Source organism: Typopeltis vanoorti, chromosome 8, assembly GCF_054136105.1.
Source record: "Typopeltis vanoorti isolate ZY-2024b chromosome 8, IOZ_Tvanoo_1.0, whole genome shotgun sequence".
In the NCBI taxonomy this organism is placed as follows: domain Eukaryota; kingdom Metazoa; phylum Arthropoda; class Arachnida; order Uropygi; family Thelyphonidae; genus Typopeltis; species Typopeltis vanoorti.
Genome location: NC_143556.1, coordinates 117,812,855 through 117,836,824, shown reverse-complemented (window position 1 = coordinate 117,836,824; position 23,970 = coordinate 117,812,855). Strand labels below are relative to the sequence as shown.

The following is a 23,970-nucleotide window of genomic DNA, read 5'->3' as shown; positions in this document are numbered from 1 at the left end:
TATGGATGGATACTCTAATATATACCCTATTTAATTCGACTGTCTAATGTGTGTGTGTGTGTGTGTGTGTGTATGTGAGGGACACCAGCATATAATTAAATTATTCAGGAAAGCCTAATCACTGCCGCCATCACTACCCTACTCTAAGAATTTCCACCCATTAACAGGAAAGAAATACCCCAAAATGTATTGGAAAATTAGTACAGCCATCTGTAGACAACCAAAGACAAAACATGCCAACAATGATGGATGTTTGTCACCCTGGGAAAATTCCAAGATATCTTATCTCAAAAACACCACCCACAATTCCATAGGCAAACGAAATCACTATGTTATATCACAGTGACATGTGTTCCCTTGAAATTTCCAAACACAACGACACGATTCCTTATCTCTTAAATACCCCACCATACGAAATGCGAACCAAACACACCACGTGATGTCCCTGACAGAAGGGGAGCCCCCAGCGAAATTCCAAACTCTATCTTCATCTGAAAACAACACACATCCCCCGTCACGATTCCTTATCTTATCTTGATCTGGTTAAAAGTGTCCCACCAATCACGACACGATTCCTTATCCACTAATATATCATCATTTCCATTCAAAACAATAACTTCACTTATTTACAACTAACAAATGATGTCATTTATCTACATCTGAAAACAACGCACACCGACGACACGATTCCTTATCTTATCTTGATCAGGTCAGAAGTGCCCCACCAATCACAACACGAATCCTTATCTCTACCATCACCCGTAATTCCATACGTGAACCAAAACACAAGAACTGACGTTACTGACACATTCTCCCAGGGAAATTCCAGACATTACAATCTCACGACGTCACTCACAATGATGTCATCAGATGAACAACCAATCACGTCACGATTCCTTATCTTGATCTGGTCACTAGTGGCTGGTCTACTACTATCGTTTGCTACTTCTTTTGCAGTTCTAATAATATTTTCAAAATATTGGTCTGGTCGGCGAGTATTTAAATTCTTGTATAACATAATCAAGAATTTCTGTAATCTTTCCTATATCAAATGTCGGATTCTGCATTGTTTTGCTTGCAACATTTACGAGACTTAAGATTTCGTACCAAACATGAACAGAGCAAATAAATTTAAACGAATTTATTTGCTATTTTAAATCTTTGAAATTAAGTTGTCTGCCTGAACTCTAGATTCGATATCTTTAGTTTCATCTTTTGTAATATCAAAAAATGCCTGGTAAATTTCCTTGATATTATTTTTAAGGGGCTTTATTTCTTCTACTCTACTTTCCCACCTAGTAGCAGAAAGTGGTTTAAAATTTAAAACACGAATATGTTTTTTTTTTAATATAGCCCAACGCTTCACAGATATTGAAAAATAATTATATAATTCATGTATTAGCCCAAAAAATTTACAGTTTCACAGGAGCTTAGCTGCATCATTAACTACCAAATTTAATGAGTGAGCAGCACACGGAATAAAAAAAAGCCCTTGAATTTATTTCAAGGATATTTTTTTCTGCATTCCATTATGTTTACCTCGCATATTTGAACAGTTAACATGAGCTTGACCACGTAAATCCGAAATGGTAATATTCAATAATTTTAAATAATTTTTTATAAATTGGAATAGTCCTGGCCCAGTGGTATCTTCTACAGATTGAAAACCCAAAAAATGTGCATGAATTTCTGCTATATTTATATCTTTATTTTGATTAACAAATCTAATAACAATAGATAATTGTTCTGTGTGGCTTATATCCGAAGTAGTGTCACGAATAATATTTCGCCTCTTTAACCATTTCTAAACTTTTTTTGTTTTATAGCTTCAGAAATTATACGGATGATTTCATTTTGTATTTTATTACCTAAATAATGAGAAATGTTCATTTTTTGTGATGTTTGGATGCGATGCATCCAATCAAATCAAATTTAGCGACAGTTTCTACTAACTTTAAAAATTTGCCGTTATCATTTTCAAAAGGTTTTTTACTTTAAACTTTTTGTGACTTTGTTAACTTTAAAAAATTGCCATTATCATTTTCAAAAGGTTTTTGTGAAGAACCTCTAAAAGCTATACTTAATACTATATTTATCTTGATAAATATAGTATTATGTAGATTAACCATTCTATAACAGATTGCCAATATTTTTTCTCAGTTTCGTATAATCTTTGTTGTGTGCAATCAATAATGCATTTCTTAATCAACGACATTTCAAGTTCGCTGTATTTTGAACAGTTTTTAATGTACGCGGAACTTGTCACGTGTATTTTTAGTATATGACTCAAATGTTGCCAATCGTTACAACCGTATTCGTTATTAAGTTGGGAATTTTGACTACCAAATATTTTGCAATAATAACAGAAAACCGAATTTCGCGATTCTGAATAAACTAAGTAACTTCGTAAAAGTTTTTCTCCATTTGCTAAAGTTCGATAATAGTATGATTCGGAAAACACGCGGCCAAGATAAAAATTTAAAATTTCTAGAATATTAAAATTATTTATTAAAGAAATTAGTAAAAGGACCCCAATCCCAATGTCTTCCAACCAGAACAAGAACAAATATATAAATAAATCTCTTATTGAAAATTATTTATTTTCTAGACGTCTACCCAAAATAAGATAAAAATCTTTTGTTTTCAAAATGAGATAATTAACTAAAATGAAACAATGAAACTGATTTTCAAACTTAGCAAAAATATAATAGACGTACTTACTTTACGCGAATAATCCAAATTCACAAAAATAGTGACCTTGGACAAGTCAAAAATTGTCCAAAGTCACTTAAACACAGAATTACACTCAGTATGTCACACATTCAAAATTGAAATGACGCTGAGAAAAATGTAAGAAGTGCATATTTGAATAGACGCCATTTCGTCTATTCAAATTCGAAGCTGAATTTAGGAAAACGAACATCGTACTATACACCTTTGTTTCAGACTAAATATTTGGATAGATCAGTGTTTCTGAAACTTCAGATATCTGTGTATCCCTTCTTTAATTTTCATTATTACCAAGTACCTTTTCAAAATACCCTTATCAAAATAATAATAATAATAATATATTTCCTTTTAAATGTCTGTTTTATTTGAATTTAGATATACATTTCAACAAAAAAAATACGATTTATTTTAATAGAACAAAATTTATAAAGATATTATACATTTTTACTTAATATAAATAATTTATCATCAATGAGACAAGTGAAATTGCCTATTTCTATATCTACTATATTGCTCTCTTTTGTGCGTTTTATAAATCCAGTGACAGTTAAATATGTGCTTATTATATTTTATTAATAAAAAAATTACAGTCATACATACTAAAACTTAACATTTTAGAACCCACTTATTAGATGCTTAAGGACCAAAATTTTTTTAACCAAAATTAACCAAACTTACCGTATTTACTCGACTACAACTCGCACTTTTTTCCCAAAATTAAAGCTAAAAAATCGTGGTCCGAGATATATGCGGGGATTTTCGGAAACTAAAGTTTTCAGAAGAAAAAAAACTGAAAATGGGTATGACTTACCAAGGAGCTTCTATTCTCCACCACTTCTTCTGTCCTCGAGAGCAGTTTCCTTGTGTGCAATCAAAGTTGCCTACCCAAATAGAGTCATCTTCTTTTCCATTATATCAAGCAAAAATTACCAGTAATTTAAGACTTGAGATACATAATGAACAATCCTTGCCAAATTACTAATGAGAAGTGAAAGATGTGCGCGATTGTAGACCAGTAGAGAAAAAGCAACTATTAAGAAGTGCATATGATTGGTACGGTATTAACACAAGATCGCGCGACCCAAACAAAACAAGCTGACAATTGAATTGAAATGCTAATTCTCTTAAACCGATTTCCATAATATTTGAAATGTATTCACTATATATTTCTTAGTTTTAACACGTTCATGACGGGGGTAGTGCCAAGCAAAACCATATGTTGCACCTGCAACATGTGGTTTGCTCCAGTCTATGCATCAGAGGAGCTGTGATTATTAGTTAGTGTTTATATATTCCCAGTTGTCTCTAATTGCACTGTTTGTTGAGAAATATATTACACAGTCTGCAAATGTCTGTGAACCTTATTCAGTGACATGATAAAACGAATCGTTTTTCGTGTTTCTGCAGTATAGTTGCTGTTGTGGAGGGCGTATTGTTTACTGCAGGGAGTAAACAATACTGTTTACTGCAGGGAGTAAAATATGAAAGTCGGGGGTGATAGTGATTCGCAATTTGAGTAGGAGAATTCATGCATAATATAATTTAATATATATATACACACTATAAAAGTTTATGAAATTCACATCTTATGATACTTTACGGGTTGTTTCCTTAAGTATCTAATAAGTGGGTTCTAAAATGTTTAGTTTTTAGTATGTATGACTGGACTGTAATTTTTGTATTAATAAAATATAATAAGCACATATTTAACTGTCAATGGGAAATGGCGCCTTTTTTCTAAACGCTGTATTTTTGTAAAATATCATGTTGCCATAATACGGCTAATATATATATATATATATATATATATATGCCTGTGTAGCTCAGTGGAAGTGGCGCTTGCGTCATTTGCGCTTGGTTGCTCGAAATTAGGCTTAGCTTTAAGTTCAGTCATCGACTAGCCGACTGGAGGAACTTTTCTAAGCTTATTTTCGACCGATTCCTGAGTTAGTTGATCTCTGGCACGGGCAAGCTGGTTTTTCTTTTCAGAAACTCGAGATTTTTGTCCCGAGTTTCTGAAAAGAAAACTGATGAAAATTGACGGTAGTACCCACATTATTTCAGTAACATAAAAAGTTAAGCAAGCTTGAGCGCGGTTAGTAGTTGGAAGGAATCAATCGTTCGATGCTGTTGGCACACTCTCTCTCGATGAGTGTTTGGACTCCCTGGAGGTGTCGCATAATACTAATAATATCCTGTTAGGGTTAGCTACCAAGAGATGTCAACACTTGTTTGCCAGCCTCTTCATCGGTGGCTGCCTATAATTAGTGATAGACATGGGCCAGCTATGTCTGATTGGCTACCGGTGGAGATTGAACTGCCCACCCAGTCTCCAAACGCTAGATAGGGTATAAAGGCTTCACCTACTCCCTATAAGGGAATAAAAGCATTAGCTGATTTATTTATTTATATATACGTGGGCTGTTCAATAAGTAATAAGACTAATTTTACTGTGGCAAAACCACTCATCACAATAATTTCTGTGGAATAAAGAAATGTTGCTGTATGTATTAACAAAAGAGATTGATAGATGGCGTATACGGGCTGATGTGCCAGAGTGTCACGTGACTAAACGCGAGTGCTCATCGGCGTGCCTACAAGGTGCGACCAGTTCGAAATGGAAGCGTCCTTGGAACAATGTTATGCTATTAAATTTTGTGTACGTTTGCAAAAATCGGCATCGGACACTTTTAACATCATACGCGGAGCTTTCCACGATGAAGCAATGACGAGGGCAAGTGTTTTTTGCAGGCATAAAACTTTTAAGAAAGGAAGGCAAAATGTTGAAGATCTTGAACGTGAGGGAAGACCATCAACGTCCATCACAGAGACAATGATCAACACAGCAGCGATTATCATCAAGCACGTCAAAAGGAAGCGCCCATTGCTGAAGACTGGCTTCTTATTGCACCACGATAATGCAAGGCCACATATTGCTGGTTGTGTAGTGGACGTTTTGCAGAATAACAACACAGATATCCTACCACACCCTCCATACAGTCCTGATTTCGCACTGTGCGATTTATGGCTGTTTCCTCAGCTCAAGAAACCACTAAGAGGCCGCCATTTCGAAAGCAACAAAGCATGTAAAAGCTGCGGAGGCAGTTTTGAAAGAACTCTCAAAAAACGGACTCTCACATGTGTTTAAGATGTGGACGCAACGTTGGGACAAATGCATCGCGTCTCACAGTAGTTACTTCGAAAAAGACCATGTAAATGATGACGATTAAAGGTAATCTGTTTTCTGTATAAATATAGTCTTATTACTTATTGAACAGCCTACGTATATATATTGTTATTATAACCCACAGCCTAAAATTTTGATTTTGTCGTTGCATTAAATCTCTCTCTTTATGGAATTCAAGCTTAAGTTCTTAGATAGCTTTAGTGAGGTGATTATTAATAAGTATTATGTGATTCATTTCATATAATTCAGCTTTTCCGATTAGAACGCAAGTTAATATAAATGTGATGGTTTTAATATTCCTGAATGAAAAATTTACATCCTATTACAAACAAGAGAGTTCACTCGTCATATAAATAAATTATATGGATGGGAAAACATCGTCGTTCAGTTACATAAAAACAGTGCAGGCTCCCTAAGCATACAATACTTAATTTTTGAAAAATTTACTCAAGTGTAAGTTTTTCAAAACTGAACGTGATATCAATACTTTCTGAAGACATTTATCAAAATTCCTTATATAAATGCAAATTGCACTGCTGTTCATCGGTCATCTGCATTGTACACAGAAATTCATTATCGAAAACTAATTTTCATCCTTCCTATTTGGAACATTTCGTAGCGAATTCGCGTGTGTAGGCAAGTAAGGAAAAACGCAGAAAGGATTTTTATCTTAATTATCATTTATGACTAATTATTAAATAAACTTTTAGATTTGAAATAATTAAAATAGTGCAAATTATCGCCGAAACTATGTGCAAAACGCATACTCACCACTACATGTTATGCCGTCTCCTGTGTAGCCTTGACTGCACTGGCAGAGGTAATCCCGACCTTCTTGTGACTGGACACAGTCCGCATTGACATCGCACAAGTAACGATCTTCGCGACAGGAACGCACTAAGAAGCAATTGAAACCATCTCCACTATAGCCATCTCTGCAACGACATCTATACCCTTCCGAGGTCTGATCGTAGAGGCAATCAGCATGTACACTGCATGAGTTTATAACGTTACAGGATATCTGCGACTGCTGGCATGATGTGCCATCTCCATGGTATCCAGGGTTACACTGACATCGGTATTGAAGATTGATGGAATCATACAAACAACGAGCATTAGGGTGGCAGTTATTCACTACATTGCACGGCACATCTGTATGAGAAAAAAATAATAATAATAAGCATTTTCCGAATTACTCAGTTAAAGGAGAACACATTTTAACAACAAGGTTTTAATATTGCGAATACCGAAATAAAAAAAAAATAAAAAAAAAAAGGAAATACACATCGCAATATTCGAAGTGTAGACGAAAGTAGTTGTACCAGTGTTGATAACCAGAACACACACACACACAAAGTGAGAGAGAGAGAGAGAGAGAGAGAGACGAGTAAACATCATGAACAGTAAAATAATCTTGGCTACCTAATCACACAATGTGATATTCGTTTTCCTCCATCACTAAGTTCTACTTGTACAGTCATCCTCATCAGTGGCGAATTCTCCATGCTTGCTGCGCAAGCTCATTAATTGAGAAAGAAGTAATATTTATTTGTTAATAAATGCATGCATTTATAAGCATTCCATTTAGGCTTTTATTTTTGTAGACATAAGACGTCTTAAGCTTGCGAGGCAATAACTGAGCTTTGCGTTGTGTATCGAAGGCCGACGCTAGTCAAGCTACCTTGGCTTGCTTGGTTGTGGGAAGAGCATCCAGGTCCTCGCTTTAGCACTGTGATTTCATGCGCGCGCATAGCCATTTCCGCTCTCTCCACGTCATCTCACCCTGTTGCTTAAACAAGGACCATACGCAGTCAAAATAGTTCTAGCCAGTGAGCTTCAGCCAGCCTTTACAAGTGTGCGTGTTGCTTGGGAAAATTAAGTTGCAACCAACTTTTTATGACGATGTTATCGACCAGTTCATAAAGAACTGTAGGGTAGAATTTGTATTCAAGTAGCTAAATTGAAAAAGATAAAATATAATTTGTAAAATAAATGTTGTATTTGTATGATTAAATGTACATAAAATTCTAAATACGGGTAACCCTCGTATAACGCGGTACTTATACAACGCGGTTTCGATATAACGCGGTCTACAAATTGTAGTAATCCTTTATCTTTTCATGTTTTACACTGCACCACTTAAAAATCAAAATTTATCTTAGTTCAATTTGTATCTGCCTGTATCCCGCATGTAATTATAAGTAGCAAATTTATATTAGGGGGAAAAACCCTTTGGCACGCATGTACCTCAATTATTTACCGTATAAAACGTTTAATGTTGAAAATTGTCCTCGATCTGCCAGGAAAGTACATTAAAAATCATAAGTATGTTCATCTCAAGCTGAGCACTTTATTTTCTGGTGAGTTACATACAATATGTAATGCTTGCTTTTTTTGTGTAAAAAATTATTTTTATAGTAATGGCACAAACTGCAACGAAAGGGAAAAACCAATATTGAAAACAAAATTAATTTCTCTCGAAGAAAAATATTCAAAATCTTGGATCGGTTGAAAAATGGAGAAAATCCAGGAGTTTTTCCAGGGACTTTGAATTTAAATGAATCAACAATTCGAACAATCAAACAAAATGAACATAAAATCCGATAACGTGTTTATTGCTGGGTCAACGATAAGTGCAAAGTGCGTTGCTCGTGTACGCGATATTCTAATGGGAAAATGGAAAAATCTCTAATGAATTTCGATAGAAGATTGCACCTCAAAAGAAAATTCCTATGGATGGAAATCCTATTAAACAAAAAACTCTCAAAGTTTATAAACATTTATAGTGCAGACCAAGTGTTCAATGCGGATGAATTCGGGTTATATTGGGAAAAAAATGCAAAAACGCACCTATATTTCGAAAAATGAAAGATCAGCTCCTGGATTCAAAGTTTCCAAAGATAGAATTACTCTGTTTTGTAGTAATGCATCAGATGATTACATGACAAAACCAGTGTTTATTAACTAATCCTCAAATCCTCGTTCTATGAAAGATTAAAATATGCACTATTTTATTTTGCCTAAAACATTTATGCATTATGTGCAATGAAGTTTAAGTACAATTTGTAATTTTTATACTATGTATTGTTTCATAGTTTGTTTTCTTAACTTACATGAATTAATGAATTACCAGAATTAAATAAAATATATTTTTTGTTGGATATGTCATTGTTGTTTATACAAGGTGTCCCAAAATTAACGCAAGATTTAAATTTAGCGCCATTTGTGCGGTAAAGTGTTGCCAACGAGAAAAATAAGACAGCGTGACAGCTGACAGTTTAGGGTTATTAAAAATGACCACACACGCAGCGAAGAGAGTTCGTTGAATGGATTATAGAACAACAAGTGGATGCTTATTTTTCGAACAAAATCATCTTCAGCGATGAGGCTCATTTTCATCTTGATGGCTTCGTTAATCGACAAAATTGTCGCATTTGGGGTTCAGAAAATCCACGAGTGATTGTTGAGAAACAAATGCATCCACAACGTGTCACTGTTTGGTGCGGATTTTGGGCTGGAGGCATCATCGGTCCATTCTTCTAAAATGCGGCTGGTAAGGCAATAACAGTTAATGGTGCTCACTATCGCGATATGATAATCCAGTTTTTTGTGCCTAAATTGCAAGATATGGATGTGGACGACATGTGGTTTCAACAAGACGGTGCCACATGACATACAGCCCGAGAAACAATTCAATTACTGCATGAGTCATTTCCTGGTCGTGTAATTTCTCGTTTTGGTGATCAGAATTGGCCGCCCAGATCATGTGACTTAACGCCGTTGGACTTTTTTCTTTGGGGTTTTTTGAAGTCTAAGGTTTATGCCAACAAGCCCACGACCACTCACGCCTTGAAGGAGGAAATTGAGCGCTATATCAACGAAATTCAGCCACATTTATGCAAAACCGTCATGGAAAATTTCGACGAAAGAGTGCGTATGTGCCAGCAAAGCCGTGGAGGCCATTTACCCGATATGCTATTCCATGCATAGCCCTATACTGTATACTTTATGAATCAATAAGAAATTACAATTTTTAATTAAAAACCTGTGTTTTCTATCAAAATTACTTCTTGCGTGAATTTTGGGAAACCCTGTATAATAATAAAAAAAACGATTTCGGAACATAACCCTACTTTTTCTATGTGATCTGAGACTCGCATAACGCGATTTATATAATGCAGCATTTCTGCGGAACCCAACATCCGCGTTATAGGAGGGTTACCTGAACATAGTTTTAAATGGTTCAGTAATTCATTATTCCGCTAATCAGACTTCAATCACACCTCTCATTTCTTGAATAATAACAAGAGCAAGCGTGAATTTCAAGACCAGCATTTTCTTTTGCTGAAGTGTTTATGCATTTTTTTTTTTTTTTTGACGGACTCTGTATATAGAGTTGTACAATATTTCTAATATGCAAAAATAAAAGAAATATTTTATAGCTGAAACCATTCTAAAGAAGGCCGACCAAGATTCTTGGAATGAAACTATTAATAAAACAGATGCAATCTTTTCAAGATAAGACATATCGTCCGCGCGGTTAGCCCAGTGGCTATCCGCTTCGCGACCATATGCCTGGGGAAGGAGTGTCTTGGGTTAGATTCCCGTCGCCGACGTGAGGAGCTTAAGGATCTTTCTCAGACATACCAAAGTTAGCCGGTCTTGGTATTGACAGCAGGGTTTTTCTCCCCAGTTTATCTGGGGTTATTCCTCACGCAAACCGGCCCCACGAACACACGAGCTACACCCACAGGATATACGGGTTAGCCAACCGGTTAACCAAGTTAGCCCTGTAACAGGCTATTAGGCTTAATACGTAGAAGGGAGAATAATAATAAAGGCATATCCTACAAGGATATTTCTTTATTAAGGGAATTAAATAATGAAGAAAGAGATACAAGCACATGGGTTAATATAATACAAGATAAACGATGGACAGATCATTATAATAACTTATATGCTCCAAATTTAAAAGAACGTAATGGTGAAGAAAAATCAGTACAGATGTGAAAGAAGAAAACGGCAGTAAAAGTAGAGTTTTAAGCAAGGAAGATTATACCTGATAATAATGGTCTTTAAACAACTTATTTTTAAAATAATAATAATTTTCCGACGCATTTGCCTTTACAGAATATGAAAAAATCTTTTAGTAGCATTCAAAGAGAAAATATAAGTAATGGTATAAATACAGATACAAGACAAGCTCCTTTGCAATCACTGTATATGCAATGACTGTTAACTGGGGGAGAAATCTTTTTTTTTTATTTGTTTTTATTATTAGTCTTTCAGGAGTGTACATTACTATTAATGTTTTTTTCGGGAACAGATGAAGCTAAAAAGTCAGTGTTAACGAATCGCATTAGATAGATACACACACACGGCCACTGAATGAGAAACTTATTTAATATCATGTTGGACCTCCTTTAGCCCAAATTACAGCACATATGTGGCATAGATTAAACAAGGTGTGCTGGTTTCCACGTACGTCTACGACATACCAGGCGTTTACTAGACAGTCTTTTAACTGACCCAAGTCTTTTAACACGTTCATTGCCAATCACGCGATATCGCGCGATGCGAGCTCTAACCAAACGGCGGATCACACGTTATCGCGTGGACGTCGCTAACTAAATAAAAAAATAAAAAAAATTTGGCCACCACACGAAATTCCAATTTTCAGCTTGCCAATGAAAGTGTTAACTGACACGTTATTTCTCGCAGCATAGATGCTAACCTATGGTCCCGTTTGGACAATATGATAAATGATACATACAATAGAACATTCCTAAATAGCAAGAACAGACATACGAGGCTGGTCTGAAAAGTTCTCCTCCTCGACCATAGATGGCAACACTATCGGAAATTTTTTTTTCAGTTGTCATAAGTATCCATGTGATATTGCAAATCTTTCTATCAAGTAGTTTGTTTTAGACAGCTGTCTGAAGCAAGAGCGTTGTCTGTATCCTTTGAAATGGATAAAATTGAGTATCGTGAGATTATAAAATTCTTTGTAAAAGAAGGTTTAACGCTAAAAGAATTTCATTCGAAGTTCGCAAAAGTTTATGGACACTCTTCTCTATTACTGTGAATGAGACTTGGATTTACCATTACACACCAGAATCCAAACAACATTCAAAACAGTGGACAGAAGCCGGTTGTTCAGTTCCAGAGAAGACAAAGTCGTTTCATTCAGCAGGAAAGGTCATGGCATCAGTGTTTGGGGATACCAAAGGCAATTTGTTTATTAATTATCTTGAGAAGGGTAAAACAATAACTGGCGAATATTATTCCGATCTTTTAACCAGACTAGACGAAAAAATTCTTGAGAAAAGACCCAGTTTGCAGAAATCATCTTTCATCAGGACAATGCACCTGCCCACAAAGGTTTTTTTGGCAGTGCGAAAATTAAGGGTTCTGCACTATGAATTGTTGGAACATCTACCCTATTCCCCAGATTTGGCTTCATCTGACTTCTATCTCTTCCCAAAACAAACTTTTCCTCGCTGGTCAGCATTTATCTTCGAATCAAGAGGCGATTGCAACTGTAGAGGGGTATTTTGCAGATCTTGAAGAGGACCACTACATGGACGGGATAATGGCGCTAGATCATCGCTGGAATAAATGAATGTCTTAAGGGAGATTATGTTGAAAAATAAAAATAATTTTGATATTATAAATTCGTTTTTTCTTATTAGGCTGAGAAATTTTCAGATCAGCGTCGAATACTCAGCAGTTTACTCGTATCAAAAAATTAAACACCCCTATATGAGAAGAGTTTTAATTTGAGAGCTATCCTTCATGATAATAAGATTGTTTTCAACCTTTCAGATCACAATTTAACACTTGCAGAAGTTAGCATCCCAAAAAGGGGTTTCAATTTTGCAATCATTCCAGACTACATACTAAAATAGACATTATGTGTAACGTCGAAAGGTCCTTCAAATTTTACTTGAACCTATTGCGAATGATATCAGGTTAAAAACTGCGATTCATCTCTCATAGTCTGTCCTCCAAAAAAAGAACATTATCTCCTCAGGAAAAAGGAGCACTGGCTAATTTAAAGAAGAACAATGACATAATAGTACTTAAGGCTGACAAAATACTTAATACTTAATTAAGACATAGTACTTAATTCTGCGGTCATCTTAAATATGAGAGATTATGTATCAAAAATCTCAATTTTTTCTCTCTGACATATCTACTTACTGTCAATTAGATTCTGACTCTACTTGGACGAATCATATAGAAACCAACAACCTTCTGCGTAACATGAACACATAGCTCACAGATCTTAAGAGGAAACTGAAATCCATGCATCCGTTAACTACACGTTCATATGGATCTCCGAAAGTACACAAGATCGATATACCTCTTCGTCTGATTGTAGATGGGATAAGCTCTCTAACTTATTTATTATCTAAACATCTCGTACATCTTCTAAAAGCACACATTAGAAATACAGACGCATATATCAAAAATACACACACTTTGTTGAAAAGCTAAGAAAAATCTTCATATCAAGAACAGACATTCTAGCAAGTTTAGATGTTGTATCTTTATTTACAAATGTCCCGGTGAATGAAGTTATGACTATCATAAAAAATCTGTTTCCTCAGACATCTCCCCACTTTATGAACATTGTCTCAATTCAAATTTCTTCAGGTGGAATTGGAAAAATCTACAAACAACTTTCGAAAATGACATCTTATTACGTACGGATTCTAAACCGTCAGTGTGGTGGAGATATGTTGACGACATATTTATAATATGGAAACAAGTGTGTCTCGGGGGACCCTGTAACCCCTAGAGAGCGCGTCCCCTGGGTGGCGGATAGGGGGAGGAGACCATGTGTGTGTGTGCGTGTATGTGTGTGGGGGGGGTCCGAATATACTGAATAAGGACTCGTGGACCAAAAGGGCCATAAGGGGCAATCATCTTGATTGTAAGGAAAGCGGCACTCCCATGTACCCCTAGCTGGATCTGTCCTCTCCTTCTTCTACTTTGAGGAAGATCCACTTACTTTAATCTTTCCTATAAGGCCTTATCAACCAACTCTTCTTATTTTGCGACCCTTATGCTATTAGAATACTCGAGGGCCATGTGGTCTTTTCATTTCTGGCCTTACAACTATGCCCTCTCTATAAACCTTACTATAATTCTTCTATAATCTACTCTTTCCCCTTCAATATACCCTATTCCTCCTATGGGTTTAAATTCGGAAGAAGGCTAGTTCAGAAGCCTTAAGGTAGTAGCCCTACCACTGAATAATTCCATCGTCAGGTTAGTCATCTGACATGGAGAACATAATCCTACTTGTAAGCTGACAGAAAAAGATAATCGGATTGAATCTATGGGAAACGACCCTGGAATGGAAAAGGTAAAACAAAAATGGAAACGACAAAATATAATACATATAGCAAACCGGAATGTAAGAGAAATAGCATATAAAGAAATAGAATTAGACCAATTATTAAATGAAAGAAATTTTAAAATAGCAGTAATCACTGAAACAAAAAAGAAATTAAAAGGAACTATGAGAACCGAAAATTTTAATGTGATATACAGTGGAGTCGACAGAGACCAAAGAGCACAAGCTGGAGTCATGATTTGGATTCATAACTCCCTTTCAAAACAGTTAAAACATTATAAATTATGGAATGAAAGAATAATAGAAGGTAGAATAAAAATAGATAGAGGCTATTTAACAATAATTGGTTTATATGCCCCAGAAGAAGGAAGAGAACAGGATAATATTGATTTTTATAATCAGCTACAAAACATATATAATAAAATAAATAAAAATGATTACGTAATTTTAGCAGGAGACTTAACGCAAGAATTGTAAACACGAAAATTAATAATAATTTAGGAATACATGGAGAACATACTCTAAACAGGAATGGTAAAAAATTGATTGACTTTGTAGTTTATAATAATCTAAAAATAATGAATTCCTTCTATAAACATAGACATACATTAATATACTTGGGCAGCAAGAGGATGGAAATCAATATTAGATTACTTCATATTAAATGAAAAGACATCAAAATTTTCACTAGATGTTAGAGTTCACAGAGGATATGAAATAAGCAATGACCACCTCCTTGTTAAAATAAAATTAAGATTACCACCTAAATGGCTACAAGTAACAAGAACAGAAAGAAAAATTGAAACATTTGTTTATAAAACTAGACTATCGAATGACATAAATGTACAATAACTATATGAACAAAGAATTAACCAATATCTAGATAAAATAAAACAAAATGAAGAAATAGAAATAGAATGGCATAATATAAAAACGATACTAGATGCAGCAGTAAATGAAAGCTTAGGAAAGACCAAAAAATTCAATAAAAGGGAAAAAACTGAAGATCCAGGATGATACAATCAAAGAAATAATCAAAAAGAAAAAAGAAGCCTATCACAAATGGTTAAGCAGTAAAAGATTAAAGATGAAATAGAATATAAAAGAATAAGAGCCATAGCTAAAAGAGAAGTCAGAAAAAGACATAGAGAATCAGGGAACAAATTTGTTTCTAATTTAGAACATGATTTATATAAAATAAGACCCAATGTATATAAAATTTTGAGACACTTAAATGCAGATACCAAAGAAAACATAAAATTAAACACTGGATTGAAATTAGAAGAATTTCTAAATTACTACACAGAACTGTGGATAGACAAATATTTTAAAAAAGACAACTGGCAAACAATTAACGAAAATGAAAAAGAAATAACTAAAGAAGAATTAGAAATCACCGGGAGAAGATAAGCTAGGATCAGAACTATATAAATACGCAGGAACTAGATTCAAAGAAAGACTCTTATTATTTTTAAATAAAATTTACTCAACTGGTTCCCCCCCCCCCAATAGAATAGAAAAATGCAATTGTGATTCCTATCTTTAAAAAAGGTAATAGAGATGACCATAAAAACTATAGAGGTATCAGTATACTAAATTCCTGTTACAAAATATATAGCAGAATCTTACATAGCAAACTAATGAAATATTCCGAAAACTTCATTTTAGAAGTACAGAATGGATTTAGAAAAGGACGATCATGTATAGACCCGGCCTTTTGCCTAAAATTAATAATAGAGAAAAGAAGAGAATACAATTTAGAAACACATACTGCATTTGTTGACTTTGAAAAAGCATTTGACAAAGTTAAAAGAAACATATTATTTAACATATTAAAAGAAAGACAAATACCAAATAATATCCTAAAAGCTATCACAAGTATATATGAAAATAATCAAATACAAATAAGATTAAATATATGAAAATAATCAAATACAAATAAGATTAAATATATGAAAATAATCAAATACAAATAAGATTAAATATATGAAAATAATCAAATACAAATAAGATTAAATATATGAAAATAATCAAATACAAATAAGGTTAAATCACGAGCTATCATATACGAGAGAGATAAACCAAGGGGTCCGACAGGGATGTCCCCTCTCAGCAACTCTTTTTAATATCTACGTACTTAAATGAAATAATAATGAAATGGAATAAACATTTACATCAAGGAATTAAACTTTCTCTTACAGTAAACTTAAACACTCCTCTTTTAATTATTAAAAATTATACTAAATTAAACACTCCTCTTGTAATTATTATTTGGTCGTCTTTGCCGACGACCAAATAATAATTACAAATTCTGAAGATAACTTACAGAAAGTTATTTTAGATCTAAATGAGATATCCAAAGATTATGATATGATAATATCAACAGAAAAATCAAAAACTATGACCTTTAAAGGACAAGATCCAGCAATAACTAAAATAGTAATAGATAAGATCTTAGAACAGGTGAATTTATTTAACTACCTAGGATGTATGATCACATATGAAATGAAAAAGATATAAACGTAAAAACTGCAAAATATTTAAAAATAACAGGTGTAATTAACTCTATATTTAAACCAAACCTAGTTCAAAAACAAACCAGACTAAAAGTATACAATACATTAGCCATACCAGTCTTAATGTATGGAAGCGAAATCTGGACAATAAAACAAAAAGACAAACAAAGATTAACAACAGCAGAAATGAAGTTTATGAGAAAAACTGCAAAGTATACCCTATTTGATCACAAAAGAAACGAAGAAATTATGAAAGAATTAAACCAAGAACCAGTAATAACCAAACCTCAGGCTTGGAGCATCATTTACGCAGTGGAACTATTTTCCCCTTTTTCCACCCCCTTGGGACCAACCAAAAGCCGAGACTTAAATTTAACGATGTGGTTAAAGGCAGTGTCAATTCCCTAGTACCTTCTCCTGTAATTGAGATAGTATGCAATCTCATCCCAATACATCTAGTCCCAATTATGCGGTAGATGAATTATTAATATTATCATTATTAGATTACTTGGTGTGCCGTGAAAAGGATCGTGTTAGCACTTCGAAGTATTCCTGGATTATCCTTAGCCCACTCACTTAACACTTACTAATGAGTTACAAGGCTTATAACATTTCGTGGACAGGATTTACATTAAACAAATTTGTCATATAAACTATAACTTGATTGAGAATGTAACTGTAAAGATTTTTAAAGCTTTTTATCTGGTTCTCATACAAATGTGTTTTCTACAATCTGAGTAAAACAAAAGTTTACATAAACATTTTATAAACTATCGAGATTACCTTTCTCTGGTGTACAGATCTTGCCATCTCCGATGTATCCCGAATTGCACTTACAACGGTACCTTTGAGCGAATGAGTCGTAAGTACATTGGGCATTAACGTCACAGTTCTCTACTGTGTTGCATTCATCTGGTCAAATAAAAGAAGTGTAAATAAATTGATACCCTCTGGAATACGTTATAAGGAGCCTATAGGCCGAAAACAAAATGTGTAAAACTAAGCTTAAGTCTAATTCAACAAGAAAATAAGTAACATTGATTCCATATTAATGATCCTAAATATTGCTGCTTTCATGAGAAAATTATTTTCCGCTTCTTCGTTCTGGGACACTTGCCTTGACATCATACCAACTATATGAAATATATATTTTTTTTTTTTCTCCTACACACACACACGCGCGCGCGCGCGCGCACAGCAGAGAGAGAGAGAGAGAGAGAGAGAGAGAGAGAATCCAAATTTTCTTTAACTAAACATCATCATCAACAGCTTTCCAGTCCACTTACTGCTGAACGAATGCCTCTTCATGCATCCATTTTGGCCGATTGCGTATATTTCGCCACCATAAATGTTCTTTTTATCTCACCATCCCATCTTACCTCTTGTTTGGTTTCGGATAACCAGATCTTAGTGTCTCTTCTGTTGTTCTCATTGTCCATCTATTGTCAGAATTTTTCATCACTGATTTATTGCCTTTTATTTCTGAAGCATTGTCCATTACCTTTATTTTCTTCCTTATTCAAGTATTATTCTTTTTATCTAACCGGGTTATTCCCAAAATGGTTCTTTCGATATTTCTTTGTGTTTTCAGTTTCTTTTAGAGACTCCAGGTTTTACTACCATAGGTCATTGTTGGAGTGCACACTGGTTGTAGATGTTTCGTTTTAGGCAGTTTGGTAAATTGCTTTTAAATATCTCTCTATAATGGTTAAAACTTTCCATCCTGCTGTTATTCCAGCTTAAATTCCATTATAAAGTGTATGCTCGTTTGTAATGATTTTCGCTATTTTCACTATATATTATTTTTGATTTGTCCATATTTATTTGCAGGCTGATGATGTTTCTATTAGTATGACCATCAGTGAATCGTAGATAACTTGATATCAAAATTGGAGATGTTAATATCAGCTCTTTGCTTTATGCGGATGATGTTATACTTCTAAATAAATCCGCTACAAGTCTGCAAGATTCTCTGACTAAATTGAATAGCTGTTGTAATAGATATGGTATGAAGGTCAGCAATAAAAAGACAAAGACAATGAAAATAGGCAGAATCATTGAAAATGGCAACTGTGTTGTGAATGGAGAACCTGTGGAACAAGTAAAACATTTCAGCTACTTAGGCACAATTTTTACTGAAGATGGTAAACTAAATATAGAAATAGACAACAGAATCAGCAAAGCTGGTATCGTGGGAAGTCAATTGAATAAATTCATATGGAATAAGAAAGAAATTAGTCGGAACACTAAATTAGCTGTATACAAGACTGTGTTCAAACCAATTTTAACTTATAGATCTGAGAGCTGGGTCAGAAGTAAAACACTTGACCAAAGACTAGAGACCGCAGATATGAGAGTCCTGAGAAAGATTAGAGGCGTGAACAGATGGCATCAATGGCAATATCATATTAAAAATGAGGATATTAGGAAAGAACTTGACATTGTCAGCATCCAGGAATGCGTTAGCAGAGCTAATCTCAGATGGTATGGTCACTTAAATAGAATGGGAGAGGAAAGATTAGCAAAACAAGTGTTCTCTGCCAGGTTGGCAGGAAAACGACCCAGAGGAAGACCAAGATATAGGTGGATTGATACGGTACAAAGTGCCTTAGACGATAAAAATATAAGATCTGATAATGTTGGAGTCTTGACAAGTAACAGACTGATTTGGAGGAAAATTGTAGATAGGAAGTTAGTAATGATGTAATTTTTTCATGTAGTACTGTCATATCCTGTACACCCCTTGAGGGTACATGGCAGGAATTTGATGATGATGATGATGATATTTAATCTCTTTTTCTCCCAATTGAGTTTTCTCATAACATATTCAAGAACTGCGGCAGATAATATTGGCAAGATAGTATCCCTGCCTGATTTCTGCCTCCTCTTTATTTCAATTTCTGTTCCTTTTCCATTTCAATTTATTGCCGCTTAACTTAACTTCTCTCATATATATGGGTTAATTTCTTAATATAAATATCTATTTCTATATGTTTTAAAGCTTCTAGAATTTTACATTTGTAAAATTTAATTGAAGCCTTTTTCATAATCTATGGAAGCCAAACAAACTGATATATTACATTTTCTTCTTTTTTTTTTTTTTTTGCATTAGTTGATTTTGGGATGATCTAAATGATCATCCTAAAAAGTTCAGAAAGGTGTTTTGAAACCTGCCTGTTCTTTTGGATCATGAAACTTTATATATAATATATTGTTTATCCTTCCAGCTATATTTTTTGCAAGAAACCTATAAAGATCGGGGAGAAGAGCTATAGGTTTATAATTATCTTATGTTCAGTTTTACCACTTTTCTCAAGGTTGATTTTTCCAGTATTCCAACTTTCAGGGGTTCTTCCTGTTCTTACACATTAAGTATACAATTCTGATACTTTTATATGCAAGAGATACCCTCTGTTTTTCAGCATTTCTATTAGTGTTCCATCAAGTCCAGGTGCCTTTCCATTTTTCATTGCTGTAAGTCAATGCTTTATTTCATCATCTTTGAAGTTTGACTGTATATGCATTGTAGTTTTCAGTGTCCTTTCTCCATTGTTCTTGATCACTTTCCCTTATTTGTATGTAATTCTTGATAAAATTTAGCTATAATCTTCAACATGTTTGTTCTGTTTGTAACTGTTTGTTCTGTTCTGCCTTCCATTTCATTTTTTACACTTTTCATATAAAGATTACCTGAATTATCAAGATTTTTTTTTCTTTATTCTATTTTGTTGTTTTCGATTACTGTTCTTATCATTCTTGAAGTCACAGGCCAATACATTGCATGTTTCTTGCACTATATGCATCCTGTTTTATGTTTCTTTTTTTTTATGAGGCCTTTGGTGTCCTTAACTAACTATATTATGACAAAATTGTATTTTTATGAATAAAATATTATTCAGGGAATAATGTTTAAAATGAATAAAACATTATTTTAGGGAAATCGGTCACATGACCGATTTCCTAAAAATTAAAACAAGTGAAAAGCTAATCTATAGAACAAAGATAACAAAGATATTATTTAAATTCCAAAGAATGGGCGGTTAAGGATTTTTGACAATGGGCTCGAATAATAGCTCGAAGCTTACGAATGTGTAGAAATGATTTTTAATAAACAGGATTTTATATTATGAAAGCGTGGCACAACAATCAACAACTAACTTAGGAGAGTCGATATTAAAGAAATAAGTAGTGTAAAAAAAATAAAATTAAACCCACTTACCTATCGCAGTGCAAGTGATTCCATCTCCTTCATAGCCATCATTGCATTGGCAAACATATTTGGAGAGAAACGAATCGTATACGCAATGGCCATACACAGAACATAAGTTCACGGTATCGCAGCCCACTTCATCTGTGAAGAAAGAAAAATACATAAAAGTCCATATATTAGTCCATTTCAGAAACGCTTTTCCTCCAAAAATTAAAGCATAAAAATAAAGCTCATTATTATATCTTAAGATAAGCCCAAGAGTCTGTTACGGCCATGTAACTTGGTCTCTTATGAATCTGATACTGCTTATGATAGAGCGGTTAATCCTCTAATACAAGGTGTATTATATCTTAATTGTGTGTGTTCTTCTGACTGGTTTACTTGTTTGCTGTATGAAAAAAAAATGAAGTTTCAGCGAGGAAAACACTGCCATCACCACTAACTCACATTCAGTTGAAAATCCCTGCTAAAGATTCTTCGCATCTCCTTGACGGGATTCGTATCAAAGGAGATCGCCTATACCAGTGGTTCTCAACCTTTGTGAGACCGCGGCCCGGTAAATTCTTTTTTTATAAGACGAGGGTCCGGTCTCAACGAATTTACTCGTAAATATTTTTCCATGTTTTTTTTTTCATACATTAAACTAACATAGTATTAAGTTCATACGTTAAACTAGCATAATATTAATAATTAATTATGGCATAAAGTATTCTATACGGTGTGGCATGTCGACAAATATAAAATTACATATATTTAATTTTCCATCACTGGACCAATGAAATCTTGTAGCATATTCAGACTAACTCAGGAGTATAGTGAGTTCAGTGGAATGGGATCGGTTGCTAGATGGAAAGAATATCGACAGTGTATGGGAAGTGTTTAAACCAGTAGCGCACTCAGGATTTAATCTTAGGAGGGGCCCAAGTTGAGTAGACGATTTCAGAATACACACTATACGATTTGAGAATACATTCTATACCAAAGTTACCATACGACCTATGACTGAGCATCTGCAATGATGCTAATTCATAAATAGTATAGAAATAGAAGACACGACAAAACATAAATAAAAAAAAATATTTTAATTAGGAAACGATTTTTGGAAAATTTTCTAGTGTTTTCTTTTTTTTCGTTGTGAGGGAATGGCCTTTTGATGCGCCACTGGTTTATGATGCGATATCAGAATGTGTCCCTAGAATTCGAAGAATAAATAGAGTAGGAATTAAATGGATGTGCAATCTTATTAAGCAAGAAATTCGTAAGAAAAGGATGATGTGGAAAGAATACCGTTTAAATAAAGATGACGTCTGTTATGAACAGCAGGCCTAGAATAGTCACAACTGTTATACGGAAAGCAAAGTCTGAGTATGAAAAGAAACTGGCTCTGCGTTCTAAAGACAACCCAAAAGAATTCTATCGATATCCTGCGAGTAAAAGAAAGAATGAATATGAAAAAATAGCTGTTCTAAATCCAGATGGCGTGACAGTTACAGATGCAGAAGAGGTTGTTCAGTTAATGAGTGGCCATTTTGTTAAAAGCTATCAAGCTGGTGAACGCAACATTGAGCTCACTGTTACCTCTTCACTAGATGAAGAAACGCAGGTGTGTGAGGCTGGGGTATTAGAGCTGTTGCACAAACTGAATAAGAATTCAGCAATTGGGACTGATAGAATTCAGCAATTGGGACTGATAGAATATCAGCACGTGTGCTAAAAGAGTGTTCAGCTGAACTGGCCATTCCTTTGACCAGACTGTTTAATATGAGTCCCAGAACAGTATTACCATACATTCCTTCCATTCAGCAGGAATGGAAGGAATGGATGGTAATTCCACTTCACAAGGATGGTGCAAAGACCAGTGTATCCAACTATCGACCAATTAGTATATCAAGAATAGTGGTGCAGATTTTGGAAAAATTGGTTAGGCTCGCATTCAGAAATAGGTTGACAGTGAATCTCTACTTTGCAATGAACAACATGGGTTTACTAAGGGAAGGTCTTGTTTTAGCAACTTACTCACATTCGATAACAAAGTTATCATTGAACTAGACAAGGGGAATGGATATATACCATGGTCCTTTTGGATTTTGCTAAGGTTTTTGACAGAATACAGCATGGTAGACTGTTTGCATAAATTGGGAAAATGGGTTTGGGTTATAGAATATCAGCATGGATAAGAGGATGGCTGAATGATTGATTCAGCCATCCTCTTAGCCACCCATTCATCCACGGGGAGGGATCTGAGTCTGCAAGGTTTAAGGTAACAAGTGATGTATCACAAGGATCAGTGGTTGGTCCACTGTTATACAATCTGTACATTAGTGATATTGGGAAGGATTTCACAAGCGACACAGCTATTTGCTGATGATGCAAAGATAGGTAGGGTAATCAGGAATGCTGCTGATATACAAAAATTGCAGAATGATTTGAATAGGCTGGAATTGTAGGCATGGGAAAATGGGTGTCAGGTGAGTAAATATAAAGTCACTTCGGCATGATAGAAATCCAATGTCATATTATATTGGTGGGATTAGGCTAGAAGAAACTGACGAGGCTAGGGATCTTGGAATGTTAATAGATAGAAAGTTGAAGTTCAGGGGTCATGTGACGAAGATTGCAAATACAATTCAAAAGATAATTGCAATGCTGAAACGTACGTTCACATATAAAGATAATGATGTTATTTTGCCTCTTTACAAGGCTTTGTTAAGGTCTCACTTAGACTATTATGCGCAAGTCTAGTCTCCTGTTTCCATTGTTATCCTGATATTGGAGAGAGTACAAAGGAAAGTGTTAAAAATGATATCAGGATTGTGGAATACTGATTATAAAGACAGATTGAAAATTTGTAAACTACAGACACTAGCAAACAGGAGAAAGAGAGGTGATGTGATTGAGACACAAACTTCTGAAATGGTCATACAGGATTTCAACTGATGGAATTTTTCGAGTTATGGAA

General features: G+C 34.5%; 1 protein-coding gene across 1 annotated transcript in view; it reads right to left on the bottom strand.

The window, feature by feature from the left end:
- Nucleotides 1-23,970, bottom strand: part of Ndg (Nidogen) — a 199,542-nt gene that overhangs the window by 100,579 nt on the left and 74,993 nt on the right. Inside the window, exons 13-15 of the mRNA XM_090396289.1 lie at nt 21,021-21,152; nt 17,585-17,713; nt 6,689-7,069 (exon numbers count right to left, since the gene is read on the bottom strand). Of these exons, the coding sequence (XP_090252415.1) occupies nt 6,689-7,069; nt 17,585-17,713; nt 21,021-21,152 (642 nt within the window). The remainder of the gene's footprint in view (nt 1-6,688; nt 7,070-17,584; nt 17,714-21,020; nt 21,153-23,970) is intronic.